This window comes from Musa acuminata, chromosome BXJ2-10 (genome assembly GCF_036884655.1).
Source record: "Musa acuminata AAA Group cultivar baxijiao chromosome BXJ2-10, Cavendish_Baxijiao_AAA, whole genome shotgun sequence".
Lineage (NCBI taxonomy): Eukaryota > Viridiplantae > Streptophyta > Magnoliopsida > Zingiberales > Musaceae > Musa > Musa acuminata.
In genome coordinates this window covers 1793893-1809658 of record NC_088347.1, presented here as the reverse complement: position 1 = coordinate 1809658, position 15766 = coordinate 1793893, and the positions used below count along the sequence as shown (strand labels likewise).

At 32.8% G+C, this 15766-nt stretch overlaps 1 protein-coding gene across 3 annotated transcripts; it reads left to right on the top strand.

Annotated features, from left to right (window-relative positions):
• The first annotated feature begins 10929 nt into the window (after nucleotides 1–10929).
• Nucleotides 10930–14864, top strand: LOC135624242 (N6-mAMP deaminase-like). 3 transcript variants are annotated; one of them, XM_065127656.1, is made up of 11 exons: nucleotides 10930–11104; nucleotides 11995–12065; nucleotides 12990–13081; nucleotides 13155–13214; nucleotides 13328–13561; nucleotides 13654–13730; nucleotides 13810–13879; nucleotides 14043–14156; nucleotides 14244–14310; nucleotides 14401–14505; nucleotides 14596–14864. In XM_065127656.1, the coding sequence occupies exons 1-11, from the start codon at nucleotides 11001–11003 to the stop codon at nucleotides 14718–14720; spliced, it is 1119 nt and encodes a 372-aa protein (XP_064983728.1). In that variant the 5' UTR covers nucleotides 10930–11000; the 3' UTR covers nucleotides 14721–14864. The 3 variants fall into 3 exon arrangements, with proteins under 3 accessions (XP_064983728.1, XP_064983731.1, XP_064983729.1); XM_065127659.1 differs by having other exon boundaries at nucleotides 10959–11908; XM_065127657.1 differs by lacking the exon at nucleotides 11995–12065 and having other exon boundaries at nucleotides 10967–11104.
• Nucleotides 14865–15766: the final 902 nt, after the last annotated feature.

The following is a 15766-nucleotide window of genomic DNA, read 5'->3' as shown; positions in this document are numbered from 1 at the left end:
GCTTTGGATATCATATCAAAAATATAGAGGGCATTGTGGGACCACATACATAATGTGATTCATCCATTTCTGGATGACCACCAAGCAAAAGTCTCCCACGTCTGGGAGCTCCATCCACCTACGTTTGAGTGAAGTCAATGGGACCTGCAAAGCAATCGTGGGCTCTAAGCATAACTCCCTTTACCATTTCTGGTAAAGGTTCAAATTATCCCACAAGACACCAGAGTACAAAAGGGTAGTATAAACGATAACATTGACACATATCAGAAGCAAATGCGGAACAACGGAAATATGCGTGTGCCTTTATCAAACAAGGAAATGCAAATGAAGCATTACATAATAAATTTCAGATATACAACAATTTCAGGATGAACAATACAAAAATTTCAAAAGACTAATATAAAACTCAATTGAAGAAGAATTTAGCAGAAATCAAATTTCCAATAGAATGAAACTTGAATAGCTAAAACCCAACAAAGTTTTCAATTCTGGCAGAATTTGAATGGTACATTTCCTGAATTGTTTGAGTGACCAAGCATGCTCTAATTCACTAAAAATAGGTATCATTGGAAAGCTATGTCAATCTATTTTTAGATGAACTAAAAACAAGAAGTTACAACAAATAGAGTAAAGGAAAGTTAGAATTGATCATCTATGTTTTGCAGAATTGATAGAATCAATTTAAATAGATGTTTCAGAAGGCAAACATATTTCAATTTTTTTAAATTAGGTGTTAAAAGAAAGATATGTGATTCCAGTTTCTAATTTTGCATAATTCAGAATTTTCGCTAGAGAGTTATGAGCAATTTCATAATAGAATATCAGAATTAATCATCTCTGTTTTCCAGAATTGATAGAATCAATTTAAATAGATGTTTCAGAAAGCAAACATACTTTAAAATTTCCAATTTAGGTGTCAAAAGAAAATATGCGAATCCAGTTTCCAAAGAACTAAGCTTTGCATAATTCAGAATTTTTAGTAGAGAGTTATGAGCAATTTAGTAACAGAAGGTCAGAATTGATCATCTCTATTATGTAGAATTGATAGAATCAAATTAAACAGATGTTTTAGAAGGCAAACATACTTCAAAATTTCCAAACTAAGTGTCAAAAGAAAGATATTCAAGTCTAGTTTCAAAAAAACTAAGCTTTGCATAATTCAGAATTTTTACTAATGTTATGAGCAATTTAGAAACAGAAGGTTAGTATCTATTTTACCAAATACATGAGGTCTATTCATTCATATGTTTGGATAAGTAAATTTATTCCAAATTTTTCAATATTTATATCAAATGAAAGCTCTATAAGTCTCCTTACATATGAAATAGTTTTTTAATAATCTGAATTTGGTGCAAAAAGTTATGGCTATACGAGTATTAAAAGGTCAAAATCTAAAAAATTCCAGATTCAACATTTGATGTATAAATGGCATGGATATCTTACATGCTGCCACAATCTCCCAATTTTCTCAAAATCAAGATGAAAACAATGATCAAAATTTATCTCTAGGATAGGTTAGAATACTTGTCTTAAAAAGTTTTGATTTTCAAATGTGGGGGAATTGAGGCAAAGCCTTAAACTTCTTCTTCTTCAATTCTTTCTCTTTCTCATCTCCTTCAATTCCTTTCTCCTCTTCTCAAGTTACGTTGGCGGCAAAGTTTCCCTTGATTATGCCTTAAATTACTTAGGTTTGGCTCATGCTAAAATAGTAAGGTGGCAAGCATGCATGGAGGTTTAGGTGTCGAACTTTAGAATAAATGCAAGTGGCTCATCCTTGCTAATGCCACAAGTCCTCCATATAATTTAATATTGATATAATAAACTGAATTGTTAAAGTACTATATAAGCATTTTGATGATAGATAAAAAAAATTTCTCATATTTATAAATAAATCCTTATAAATTTTAAAAAACGAGGGATGTTACAAAGGTCGATCCCCTCGAAGCGATCAAAGAGGTTGATCCCCTCGAAGCGATCATTATCATTCCCTTTTCTCCCCTTTCTTCCACGATAAGACCTTAGGATCTTATCAATTGGTATCAGAGCAACGATAAGACTTTAGGGTCTTATCAGATACTACCACTTGCAAACTAACATTAGACGGTACCACCGCTTAGTTTGGGTAGTATGACCGCCTAACAGAGCTCGGAGATCGAGCTCTGGTGGTACCACCGCCTGACAGGGGCGGTACCACCGCTTGACACCATTAACTGTTGACAGTACCATTGCCCAAAACACTTGGGAGATCGACTCCCAAGCGGTGCCACTACGATCATGATTTCAAATGCTAAATGGATTGTTCAATCCGACCCAATTCAACCCTGTTAAGGGCCCAGTTGGCCCTTGACAGAGTTAGTGGGATTACCTCTCAATCTTAACTCAACTAATGTTCTAAATATGATTATGGCAAGCAATTAGTCTTATATGTCGAATTTTCTCTCGACGATCCTCTAGTGAACTTCTCGGCGAGTCTTCTAGTGTGATTTCGGTGAACTCTCGGTGATCTTCCGTCAAACTCTCAGTGATCTTCCGACAAGCTTTCGACGAACTCTCAGCGATCTTCAAACGAGCTCTCAGTGAGCTCTTGACATACTTATGGTACATCGTCTACTTTATACCTTACTGCTATCATAATTAATCCTACACACTTATCTCAACACATAGATTAGGTCAAACAATTTACCAATTGATTTCATCATCAAAATTCAAGATTCAACAATCACCCCCTTTTTGATGATGACAACCAATTGGTGAAGGAATTAACCTTAACTGCCCCTATCTATATGACATTCTTGAGAAAAGACATTCTTGAATTTAAGACCTTTAAATTCAAGCATCAAACCGATAAGTTATTTTCATTTAAACTTATCAACATGCACATCATGATACTTATCATGATTTACCAATTCTAAATACGATGCCACGTATTTGTTAATAAAAATGATTTCAAGGCATGATATCCATTTTCAAGTCTAATAATAATAAACAATCATTATTTTCAAATATGATATGAATTTCGAATATGAAATTTTGCAAGATGACAATTCATCATTCCGTGGCAAGATATCAATTATAAATAGCAAGTTAAGCTCATGATACCTTATCATAATGAAAGACATCGATCAAAATAATATGAATTCAAGCATAATACTAGGAATAATATATTTACAAGTCATTATGCCACATTCCACTACATTTTAAGCAAATATTTTGATACATATTTTTCAAGTATATATTTGACGATACCAATCATATTTAATCATGTTTCTAGCATTCGTAAGACATTCAAGCGTTTATGATGCAAGCATTTATCTAAGACATGCCAATTTGTCATCAATTTGTCACATTTCTCCCCTATTATCATCAATAAAAAGGAGAATAATTCAATAATGCAAGTGTGGTAAAAATTCAAGCAAGTTTCATAATAATGTATCCAAGCAATAAAGGTAAGTAAAACTTTGCAAGATAATCATTTTTACTTTTTTATTTTCTTCTTTAGTTTTGCAAGTCTCTTTCTTCCTTTATCATAAGAACAAGAAAAGGAAGAAGGGTAAGGAAAGAATCCATGAAGACCCAAATTCATGAAAAGATTTGAACCACGTCAAATTCATGAAAGGATTTGAACCACGTCAAATTCAAAACAGTAAATGAGTTTCATTTAATCATGCTTCAACTTTAACAAGGAAAAGGATCAAGTGTATCAAACATAAATCAAATCCATTATACACTTAATCAAATCGCCATTCTTGCAAGTGATCATTACACACTAAAAATTCATAAACATTCTTTCATAAATGAAGAAGCATCAAATGAAGGATAAAAAATCCTTGAATAAGACTTCATAAATCAAATATGTTTCTCATTAAAAATTTGTAAGAGTGAAATGCATCAAAGATGCATTTGTCAATGTATCAAACATTATTACATGATGGAACAAGGGAATGGAACAAACTTGATACCAACGAAATAAATTCATGAAAGCACCATTCATGAAATACATCAAGAGAAAGATAGTCCGAAAAAGGAATACAACAAACTTATGCATTTGGACAATTTAATATTCCTAACTCCCTTCTAATGAAATCAAATTATTCTTCATTTAAGGGTATTATAAATATATTGGCCAATTGATGTTTCGTATTAATGAATTCTAAGATTATATCATGATTATTAACATGATCTCGTATAAAGTGATACCTAATATCAATATGTTTAGTTCTAGAGTTTTGAATAGGATTTTTCACTAAACATATTATACTTGTGTTATCACATTTTATGAAAATATTTTTAAGATAAATTTTATAATCTTCTAATGTATTTTTCATCCATACGACTTATGCACAATATGCACTAGCCACTATGTATTCGGCTTCAGTCATAGATAATGCAACTGAGTTTTGTTTCTTAGAAGACCAAGAGATAAGTGCATGGCTTAAGAATTGACATGTTTTAGATATGCTTTTTCTATCTAATCTATATCCAGTAAAATCCGTATCAGCATAAGCAATTAATTCAAAGTTTTCGAATTTTGGATACCACAATCCTAGATTAGTGGTTCCTTTAAGATATCTAAAAATTCTTTTAATTGCTTTAAGATGAGATAGCTAAGGATCAGATTGAAACATAGCATAAAGTCTTACGCTAAACATAATGTCTGCTCTTATTGCGGTGAGGTATAGTAAACTACCTATCATACCCCTATAAGCTTTTTGGTTAAAACTTTCTCCGCTTTCATCAATGTCTAACTTAGTGGAGGTACTCATAGAAGTATTAATAGCCTTTGAACTATCGATATTAAATCGTTTTAGCAAGTCTAGAGTATATTTTGTTTGACTAATAAAAATACCATCACTAAGTTATTTAATTTGTAAGCCTAAAAAGAAAGTTAATTCATCCATTAAACTCATTTCAAACTCTTGGCTCATTTAAATTCAAAGCAACAAAATTAATATCATCATCAAACTCATTTTTCTTAAGTTTGAAAACTTCATTAAAGATAACATGAATAGACTCTTCTATAACCAAAATTCTTTTGTTAAAGATACAAAAAACTTTAGAAATAGAACAATAGCCAAGAAAAATCCCTTCATCAGATTTTGCGTCAATTTTTTCTAAGGCATCTTTTTTATTCAAGATAAAATATTTACAATTAAAAACTTTAAAATATGAAATATTGGGTTTTCTGTTTTTCCACAATTCATAAGGAGTTTTGGAAAGTAATGGTCTTACTAGAACCCTATTCATGACATAGCATATCGTATTAACGGCTTCGGCCCAAAAATATTTGGGTAGGCTATGTTCGTTTAACATGGTTCTTGCCATTTCTTATAAATTTCTATTTTTTCTTTCTACTACTCCATTTTGTTGAGAATTTCTTGGAGTAGAGAAATTGTGGTTGTAACCATTAGATTCATAAAAATTTTAAAAATCACGGTTTTGAAATTCGTCACTATAATCACTCCGAGTTGATGAAATTATAAAGCCTTTTTTATTTTGAACATGTTTATAAAACTTAGAAAAATACCTAAAGCAATCACTTTTGTATGCCACGAAATATGTCCAAGTATATCTACTATAATCATCCATAATTACAAAGGCATATTTGCTACCTCCTAGGCTTGATGTATTAATTGGTTCAAACAAATCCATATAGATCGATTGCAATGATGTAGAGGTACTTATTTGATTCTTTGGTTTGAAACTACATTTTATTTGTTTTCCTAGTTGACATGCATCACACACATTATCTTTAACGAACTTAGTATGAGGAATTCCTCTTATAAGTTCTTTAGATGAGATTTGAGAGATTAGTTTCATGATAGCATGACCTAATCTCTTATGCCAAAGCCAAGCATCGTCATTCAAAATTGAAAAACATATTTCATTACACAGATCATCAATATTGATAGTGTATACATTAATTTATTTGAGTACAATCATAGATATGTTTTTATGTGGTTTTTCAATAATGCAAGCATTTGATTCAAATCTAATGATATATCCTTTATCACACAATTGACTAATACTCAAAAGATTATGCTTTAAGCTATCAACCAACAATACATCTTCAATCAAAAAGTTAGATTTGTTACCTATAGTTCATTTGCCAATGATTTTACCCTTGTTGTTGTCTCTAAAGGTGACATACCCTTCGTCTAGGCTAGTGAGCTTAGAGAATTAAGATGGATCTCCGGTCATATGCCTTGAGCATCCATTATTAATGGTAAATGTTTATAATGGTAAATGTTAGCTTATAATGGTAAATGTTTCTACAAAAAAGGATGACTTTTAAGTACCCATTTGACCTTATGTGCCTAAAAAATTGATCAGCTTAACTTATCATTTTGCATGGAGTTCTTTACGGTTCATTTAGGAACCCAAATCAATTTGTGTGGACTATATCTCTTAAATGGACATTGATAAGCAACATGTCCAAATTTGTAACAAAAGTTATATTTATTTCGGGGTGAAACATGCAAGGTTGAACATTTAATAAAGATGGTTGGATTTTTATGAGTGTTACTCACAAAGCTGATTCCATTTCTTCTATGAATATGATTTTTACTTGCAAGAATCATGTTTAAGGATTTGCTACCTATTTCAAAATTTTCTAAGGTTTCATGTAGTTATAAATTTTCCTTTTTAAGCGTTTCTAATTCATCACATTTTGTGCAAGAATCTAAATTATCATTATGCTCATTTTTTTAATCTATCAAAATCATTAACGAGAGAATCATGTTCCTTTTTCAACAATTTATATTTTTTATTAACTAATTTATATTCATCGAATAAATCTTGAAAAGCACTTAGTAATTCATCAAAAGATAAATTTGCATCTAATGAACCACTTACCTTATCTCTGATAACCATTAGTACGTAGTGAGCAACTTGCTCTGTGTTGGTTGGCTCATCTTCTTCGGATGCACTTGAGTCGTCCCAAGTTGCTTTAAGGGTTTTCTTCTTCTGTGGTTGCTTTTTCTTTGCTTGGAGACATTCACTTTTGAAATGTCCCAGTTTCTTGCATTCACAGTATATAATTTATTCTTTCTTGGGTTCAATTTTATTTTTAGTGTCATTTTTAAATTTATTCCTTTTTATAAATTTTTTAAACTTTCTTATCAATAGTGCCAAGTCTTCATCATAGTCCTCATCACTTGAATTTTCTTTCAAGTGGTTTTCATGAGTTCTTAGTATCATATCCTTCTTGTTCTTTGGAAGGTAGTTCTCAAGCTCTTCATTAGCATTGCAAGTCATCTCATAGGTCACTAGTGTCCTGATAATTTCTTCGAGAGGGAAGTTATTTAAATCATTTGCTTCTCGAATAGTAGTTACTTTAGGATCCCAACTCTCTGGAAGGGATCTCAAGATTTTATTAACAAGTTCGAAATTAGAAAAACTTTTACTAAGTCTTTTTAGACCATTGACGACATTCGTAAATCAGGTGTACATGTCTCCAATACTCTCACTCGGTTTCATCCGAAACAACTCATAAGTATCGACTAAAAGATTAATTTTTGACTCATTTACTCTACTAGTGCCTTCGTGAGTAACTTCGAGTATGTGCCAAATATCAAAAGTCATTTCACAAATTAATACTCAATTAAACTCATTTTTATCGAAAGCACAAAACAAGGCATTTAGCCTTGGCATTTAAAGTGAAAGTCTTCTTCTCCAACTCATTCCAATCATCCATTGGAAGAGAAGACTTTCAAAAGCCATTTTCTACAATGTTCCATAATTTGAGATCCATAGAAATTAGAAAAATTCTCATTCTAGTCTTTCAATAGGTGTAATATGTTCCATTGAACATAGGCGAATGTGTAATTGAGTGGCCCTCTTGGTTGCTGGTAAATATCATCTCTCTTGGGTTTCAAACCAAATGAGAGTAATCGGGCTCTAATACTAATTCTTAGGATCAAGAGTGACACTAAGAGGGGGGGGGTGTGAATTAGTATAGTGGAAAAATTATTTATTTCAAAAAATATTTGTTTCGATTATATTTGTTTCGAAAAGATATTAAACTTGAAAGCGTTCATAAAAGTGTAAAGAGAAAGTTAAGGAAGATTACAGTAATGAAAATTGCTCAAATGGAAATACAAACCATAATTTAGAGTGGTTCGATCATTATGACCTACATCCACGTTTGATTCCTCCTCCGCCGTGATCAGCAGCATCCACTAATGGTCTTCCTTCAATAGGCAAAGACCAACCACCTTTTACAGCTCTTTCTCCTTTTACCGAGTTTAAGAGATAACCCTTACAAGCTTCACTCCTCTTTCATGGATGGTTATAAAGCTAAGAGAGGGAGGGGAGGACTCTTCTCACTTTTACAACACTTTCCCAAGAATTCAAGATTATGTTAACACTTTTGTGCCTTTTCATACAAAAAATGGTGGGGTATTTATATGCCCCAATGGCTTCTGAATTAAAGCCAAAAAGTGTCAATTCCCCGGATTTCGAGGTACTAGCAGTACCACTGCCATTATTGGGCGATACTACCACTTTCTAACTAACACTAGGCGGTACCACAGCTCTATCTGGGTGGTACCACAGCTCAATCTGGGCAGTACCACCGCTTGATAGAGCTTGGAGACTGAGCTCTAGTGGTACCATCGCTTGACAACGGCGGTACCATTGCCTAGTCTATGTGGTACCACTACCCAGAACACCTTGGAAATCGAGTCCCAAGCAGTGCCACCACCGGCCCTAGCGGTGCTACCGAGGGCCGTGATTTCAAATGCTGAATGGGCTATTCAATCAGGCTCAATTCAGCCCTGTTAAGGGCCTAGTTGGCCCTTGACTAAGTTAGTGGGATTACTTCTCGATCCTAACTCAACTAATGTTCTAACTACGATTAAGGCAAGCAATTAGTATGTATGTCGATTTTTCTCTCGGTGATTCTTCAGCGAACTTCTCGGCGAGTCTTCCGGTGAACTATCAGCAATCTTCTAACGAACTCTCGGCGATCTTCCAACGAGCTTTCGACGAACTCCCGATGAACTCTTAGCGATCTTCAGACAAGCTCTCGGCGAGCTCCCGACACACTTCTAGTGCATTATATGCTTTATGCCTTACGACTATCGTAGTTAATCCTACATACTTTTCTCAACCCATAGATTAGGTTAAACAATTTACCAGTTGATTTCATCATCAAAATCTGAGATTCAATAGAAATAAACTAAAGGATTAGTAGAGAAGGAAAAAAAACTGGTTTGCAAGTTAAAAAATTTATTTATGACATTAAACAAACTTTATAATACCATTATTTTTTTTAAATTCAAGAAAATTCTATTAATTAATACATATCTCTAAAGGTGGGAATAATAAGATATCAATTTTATAGTTAGAATGCCAATAGATATTAAAGTTTTCAAAAATAAAATATTAGAAGATTATAAAGAAAATAATAAGATATTTATAATGGATAAAGGATTATATGCTTAGACACAAGAGACTAGATCAACTTGAAATAATGATATTTTATATGATGATTTTATAAATTATTTCAATAGTAAGAAGTCCACTTTATGATTTATACTTATATAAGCTAAAAGAACTATTTATAACAAAAGTATAAATTAATTTATTATTATATTATCAATAATAAAAGCTAATTACATGATATGTTTTGAGGCCATTAATCAAATTTTGTGGATGTGAAATTTTATTTTAGGACTTGGGATAGTCATAATCAATTATCAAGTCACTAAAAATATTTTTTAATCAGTCTAATAGTTTCCTTTTTCGATAATGATAAGTACTATATTGAACCTAACCATATCGACATAAAGTAGTTGGTGGTTAAAGAAAGAATTCAAAAATAACCAATATTTATTGAGAACCTAAGTTTCACTATATTAATTGTTGATCCATTTATTGATATCTTGTAACCTAAAGTATTTAAAGATGAGGTTTGTAAATAATTCAAAACAGTTATAGTGATGTATATTTGAGGGGACATTATAATTGATATTCTTATTTATGTAACTAAAATTATTTCTTTATGCTATTCTGTTTATATTTATATTTACACATATTATTGTTAAATATGATAAAAAAAACTTTTTAATAAAATAAATTACATGAATCATTTTGGACTACGTTAAGAAAGGCTAATAATATTGTAATATATAGAAGGAAGTATGATATTGATGATATATAATCATATTATTTATATTGATAGTTAGACTTAATAAAGTATTATTATATTTATTAAATTTATTAACTTATTTTTTAAAAATCATTTACACATGTAAAATATTTTTAAAAATTTTAAAATCTAATTAGGTAAAATTATTTTGTAAAATAAATTTTATTTTATTTATTTTAATTTTAAATCCTTTCTGTTTTCTAAAAAACTATAAAGAGCCAATGGAATAAGAGGAGACGATAGATAGAGTACGAGGAGGATAGGGGAAGGGTTGAGTCAAATTGGTTTATTGGTCTAAATCGATTCATTACCTTAAATTAGTTTGATCTAAATCAATTTAAAAAATTAAAAATAAAATAAATTTGATATTTATGAAAAGAAAAGTCATTGGGTAAAAATAAATTATATGGTGCCATTCGATTAAAAATAAACAGTAAATATGTCATTTGATAAATTGTCCTAAAATCATTTTATGCTTACGAAGTAAGAATCATTTTATTATAAGATTTTTTTTTTGACTTTTGACTCGCCAGTGGTCGCTCTTCCTACCTGTTTCAGATACACCGTACAAAACAGTGACACTGCCGAATGCTGGTCCCGCGGGGCTCACGTTTGGGATCAATCTTGAGGGAGGTAGACAAGGCGATCACGTTGGTCTGGTATGAGAAAACTTTGTTTTTGAGCGCATCCTACCCGTCTGATCGTCATGGTGAAATCCAATAACCTCGTAAGTGGGTCCCATAGGGCGCCGAAAATGAGCCGAGGGAAGTGGGAAAGACCGTTTCCCAGCCCAATCGACGACCGCTAGGATAAGGGGGCGGAGAGAGAGAGAGAGAGAGAGAGAGAGAGGATGGAAGGAGGCGGAGACATGGGGCTCATGGAGTGGTGCCGAGAGCTGCCCAAGATCGAGCTCCATGCCCACCTCAATGGCTCGGTCAGAGACTCCACGCTACTGTGAGATCTTCCCATCTTTTTCCTCCTCTGACTACTCGTCTCCTACCACCCATGTCTCTCCGTAGCTATAGATTTTGGCTCCACCGAACCATTCTTCATCACGTAATAGCTACATAGAATCATGTATCGCACCCCTAATTTCATGCTTGAGCTTTTGCAGGATAGTGAGAATCGTATTCCCTCCTTCCTAAGTTTTGGGGATTTTTCATCACCCTAACATTGATAGAAGAATTGAGGCTATTCACTTTATTATTTTGATATTTTTGTAGCCCGCCTTGGGATGTCGGGAACGATCTCGAAAATTCAAGTTGCATAACATTTAGGAGTACCTTAAAGCAAATTATATCCACAGGACTGGCCATGAGGTGGATTGCTGATTTTTTGTTTTTTTTGAAAAAAAAAGGTGGATTGCTGATATTGCATCATGTAAAAGGCCGAGACAAAGGAATTTAAGGTACTCATGGTTTTAGGTAGCTACAGGACAATAAGTGTCCGAGTGACACATAAAAATAAAGAAAACAAAAAAGATCAACATCTAAACATATATGGATGTTTTGACTTTAGAAATTATTTCCTTTCTATATGTCTTTTTTTTTCCCTGTTAGTTTGACTTTTGTACTACTAAGTGGGAGTGGATTATTATAATTGTTGCTTGTAATGCAAAAGGCTAGTTGTCTTGGTACGGTTGTATAATTAGAAGGTCAAATTGCACTTGTTAGATCAGTTTAATTATCAAGTAAAACCAACACCTATCTGTCAAGTTTATGACGTTTTCAAGGTCGCATGGAGTCTGCCAATCATAAGGCTAGTACAGTTGTGCTATCAGAAGAACACTTTATATGGCTTATTTTTCTTTTGTGTGACTTTTCTCAATGAAATTTCTTCTTCAGAGAGCTTGCAAAAGATTTGGGCGAGAAAGGTGTCATTGCTTTTGAGGATGTTGTGCATGTTATTATGAAAAGTAATTGATACTCCGATCTTCTGGTTTTCCTTATTTCAATTGTTGCTATTATGGAGCTGATAATATGCATATTTTATTCTCTTGTGATTATCTAATTTGAGCTGAAATTTTAAATCTTAGATGATTTGTTTACGTTTCTTTAGCAAACTTCAGTTTTCTATTATTTTGTCTAAAAAGTACAATCCCCTACATCTCTGTAACTTTTGTTCAGCCTTTGCCATGAATTACCTTTCCGTAGTAAGGGAAAAACCAAGACACAGAAGCATTTCCATTTATGAGATTATGGATTTCCAGATATTCCTGTTATATAACTGTATCTTACCTATGGTGGTCTTATTCATCCTGTAACTTTTAATTAATTAATTTGGAAATTTTCGTTATTCTTCTTCTAGGTGTTAAATTTACCTGAACTCAATGATATTACTTACAACAATCTTACCACCAGTCTCCACTATGAAAAGTTGCTTGAAAATTGAGTATTTATGAATCTTTTATTTGAAATTTGCCATGACATACATTGTAAAAGTCACAGTCAGTGTGGTTTGCTTAGCTGCTGGATTTTGCTAGTGCACCAAAAATTATCATTTTCAATTGATAATTTGAGCAAACTGTATTAAACATGTTCATTGGATCTAACATTATTTTGGTTTCCACTTCATCTTTTAGATTTTCTTTAGTAAACATTATTCCACATCATATCCACCTTTAATAAACCTGTAGGATCCTTTTTGAATGTAAAAAGAAAAGAAAAAGAAAAAAAAACTGAGACTCCCTCTGCATTTGATTCTAAGATTTAAAAATTATGTCTTAAGATACTCTTTAGGACAACGAAAAATCATGATAATTCGTGGTGACCACAATAATATACTAATTCAATATTGGTCATAACTGCTTTGGAATTTTTTAATTGAACATTTAATGCAGATGGTCGATCTTTGCCAGAATGCTTCAAGCTTTTTGACTTGTATCACCTACTTACTACTGACCATCAAACTGTAACAAGAATCACCAAGGAAGTATGTCCTATGCACACCTGTTCAGAGACCTTATTCTTTATGTCACTTAATCCTGCATCATGCTTCATAATAGGTCATTGAAGATTTTGCTGCTGAGAATGTTGTCTATCTTGAATTAAGAACAACTCCAAAGGTATATTGTCTGTCATATGCTTGTCTTAACAATGGAAAATCAAGTTTTGACTATGCTAGATGTAACAATCAAGAAGTGCACATTTCCTTGTTCTTTGTTTTCTGATATTGCAGAAAAATGAGGCTAAAGGGATGACCAAATGCTCATATATGAAAGCAGTCATTGACGGCATAAGAGCCGTTGATACTGTTGATGTTGACTTTGATACATCTGGCACGAGCAATGTGAACTGTTCAGAAGCTACTCCACTAAACTGTATAGGCAGTCCCATAAAGAGGAAAAAGATCTATGTACGTCTTCTTCTGAGTATTGACCGTCGTGAGACAACTGCAGCAGCATTGGAAACAGTTCTGTCGCCACACCATCTGCTAATCTTTCATTATTTATTTTAGTAGTCAATTTGAACACTGCTTAATCCAGATATCGTCTATCTTAACAGGTTAATTTAGCAATGGATCTGAAGAATTTTGGAGTGGTTGGCATTGACCTATCTGGCAATCCTGTTATTGGAGAATGGTAAATTGCAATTTTTAATTCATATACTTATGAAAACATCGCAATTACACTCGTCTGTTGCTTGCTTGATGATTTGCAGGCAGACCTTCCTGCCAGCCCTGAAGCATGCTAAAGAGCTAGGGCTTCCTATTACTCTCCACTGTGGAGAGGTGTGGCAGAATTTTGACATTATATTTTTTTGACAAGAAGTTCTTCAGTCATCAACCATAGTCAGTTGCTCTTAAAATTAGGAGTACAAAGTTTTTTATGCTGGTTTATTTTTTATGATCCAAATTGTCTAACTAATTCATTGTAATAACTTAGAGATTTTAGGTGCCAAACCACAAGGAAATCCAAGCAATGCTTGATATCTGCCCCCAGCGAATAGGCCATGCTTGTTTCCTTGTAGAAGAGGAATGGAAAAGGGTGAAATTCTTAAAGATCCCGGTAGTATTCTTCTTATTTTTCTTTATATGTGTTATTAGGTAGTTTGTCTTCATATTATTGTGCTTAAGAGTCACTTTTTCATGGCAGGTTGAGATATGTTTGACATCCAATATCCGAACTGAACGTTTTTCTTCAATATATGATCATTTTTTTGGTTTGTATTACATTTTCTTAAATTTTTTGGGGCTGATGTACAAGGAATATGTGCTTCTATTGAACATCCGTCTTGACCTCATCTGTGCAGCTGATCTTTACAAAGCGAAGCATCAAGTGGCACTGTGCACTGATGATTCTGGCCTGTTCTCAACAACTCTATCTAATGAGTTTTATCTAGCTGCCTCGACATTTGGTGTGTCAATTCACCATCTTTCATTACAAAGCAAGCATATTATCTGGCAAGTATTGCATAAGATTTATTGCGTTGTATCGTCTTATACAGGGCTAAACAAGGATGAAATGTTTCTGCTTGCTCGAAGTGCAATTCAATCTACATTTGCTGATGATGAAGTCAAACACGAACTAACAAAGATTTTTGATGATGCTGCGAATAGATTAATCATATAATCTGTGGTTATTGGAAGTAATTGCTCCCGTATATTTATTTCTTTAGTATTCTTGAAGGGTCAGGCATATCAGCTGAATGTTTTTGCACTACATGACTTTTATCTTTCACTTATTGGTGCAAAAATTAAGATTATGATTGCTAAATTTGCATTCTGCATATGCTCCAAGAACCCAAACGAAGATCAGGTGCAAGCAAAAACAGAATTCACCATGTAAATCCAATGAAATAGGTAGGTATCATCCTTGATCCCTTGTGTTGCTGATCAGATCTCTCTTCTGTAGCTATGTTGCAAAGAATGGACTTAAAAGATGCCTCAGCTGTTGTATTCTGTACCATTGAAAAATATGGTTTCATGATTGTATGGATTAGATCAGGTGCAAGCAAAATCAATTTTTATGCTTTTATGATGAGACCTTGTCTGCTGTAACTAAACACTTAAACCAGACAAGGCAACAAGTTATAGGAGGTAAACTGCCCCTAGCTGGTTTTGTTAGAATACCATGTGTGACATGAGATGATGATGGTAATAATTGAGTAGATACGGGTTGATGTGATTTAATCCATGATATGTAATTTCGAATTGTATCGTCCGATACGAGTGGTATGTATTGGTCCGATGGTATACTGGTACACGGATCGCCTGCTACTAGACGGAACGTGCTACAATGCTATAGTACTACACTGTAGTAGTGTTACAATAAGAGGAAGAAATATTTAAAATCGTTCGGTAACATTGATATAGTACTCTATAGTATTTAAATCTCTTTTTCTTTTATATTTTACTTCATTACATTTTTATATTCTCTTAAATTATTTTATTTTATTTTTTTTTCACATTTGTGCTCTTCTAAACTTTATAAAATAACGATTTGTGAATTGAATCAAGACTAATTTAGGAAGATTAAGAGGAAGAATTTTTTAATCAAAGAGGTATGTTTACGTAAGGATAATTCGTAATAGACTGAAATATGAACCTTATATAAGATATTCTTCAAAACTTGAAAAAGATATGTGATACTATTCTTACTTAATTTACATTGATTTT

Coding starts and splice junctions, on each gene's coding strand:
- LOC135624242 (XM_065127656.1), top strand. CDS start 11,001: ATGGAAGGAGGCGGAGACATGGGGCTCATGGAGTGGTGCCGAGAGCTG. Junction 14,157..14,243: donor TGAAATTCTTAAAGATCCCG/GTAGTATTCTTC, acceptor TTTTCATGGCAG/GTTGAGATATGTTTGACATC. Junction 14,506..14,595: donor TCTAGCTGCCTCGACATTTG/GTGTGTCAATTC, acceptor CGTCTTATACAG/GGCTAAACAAGGATGAAATG.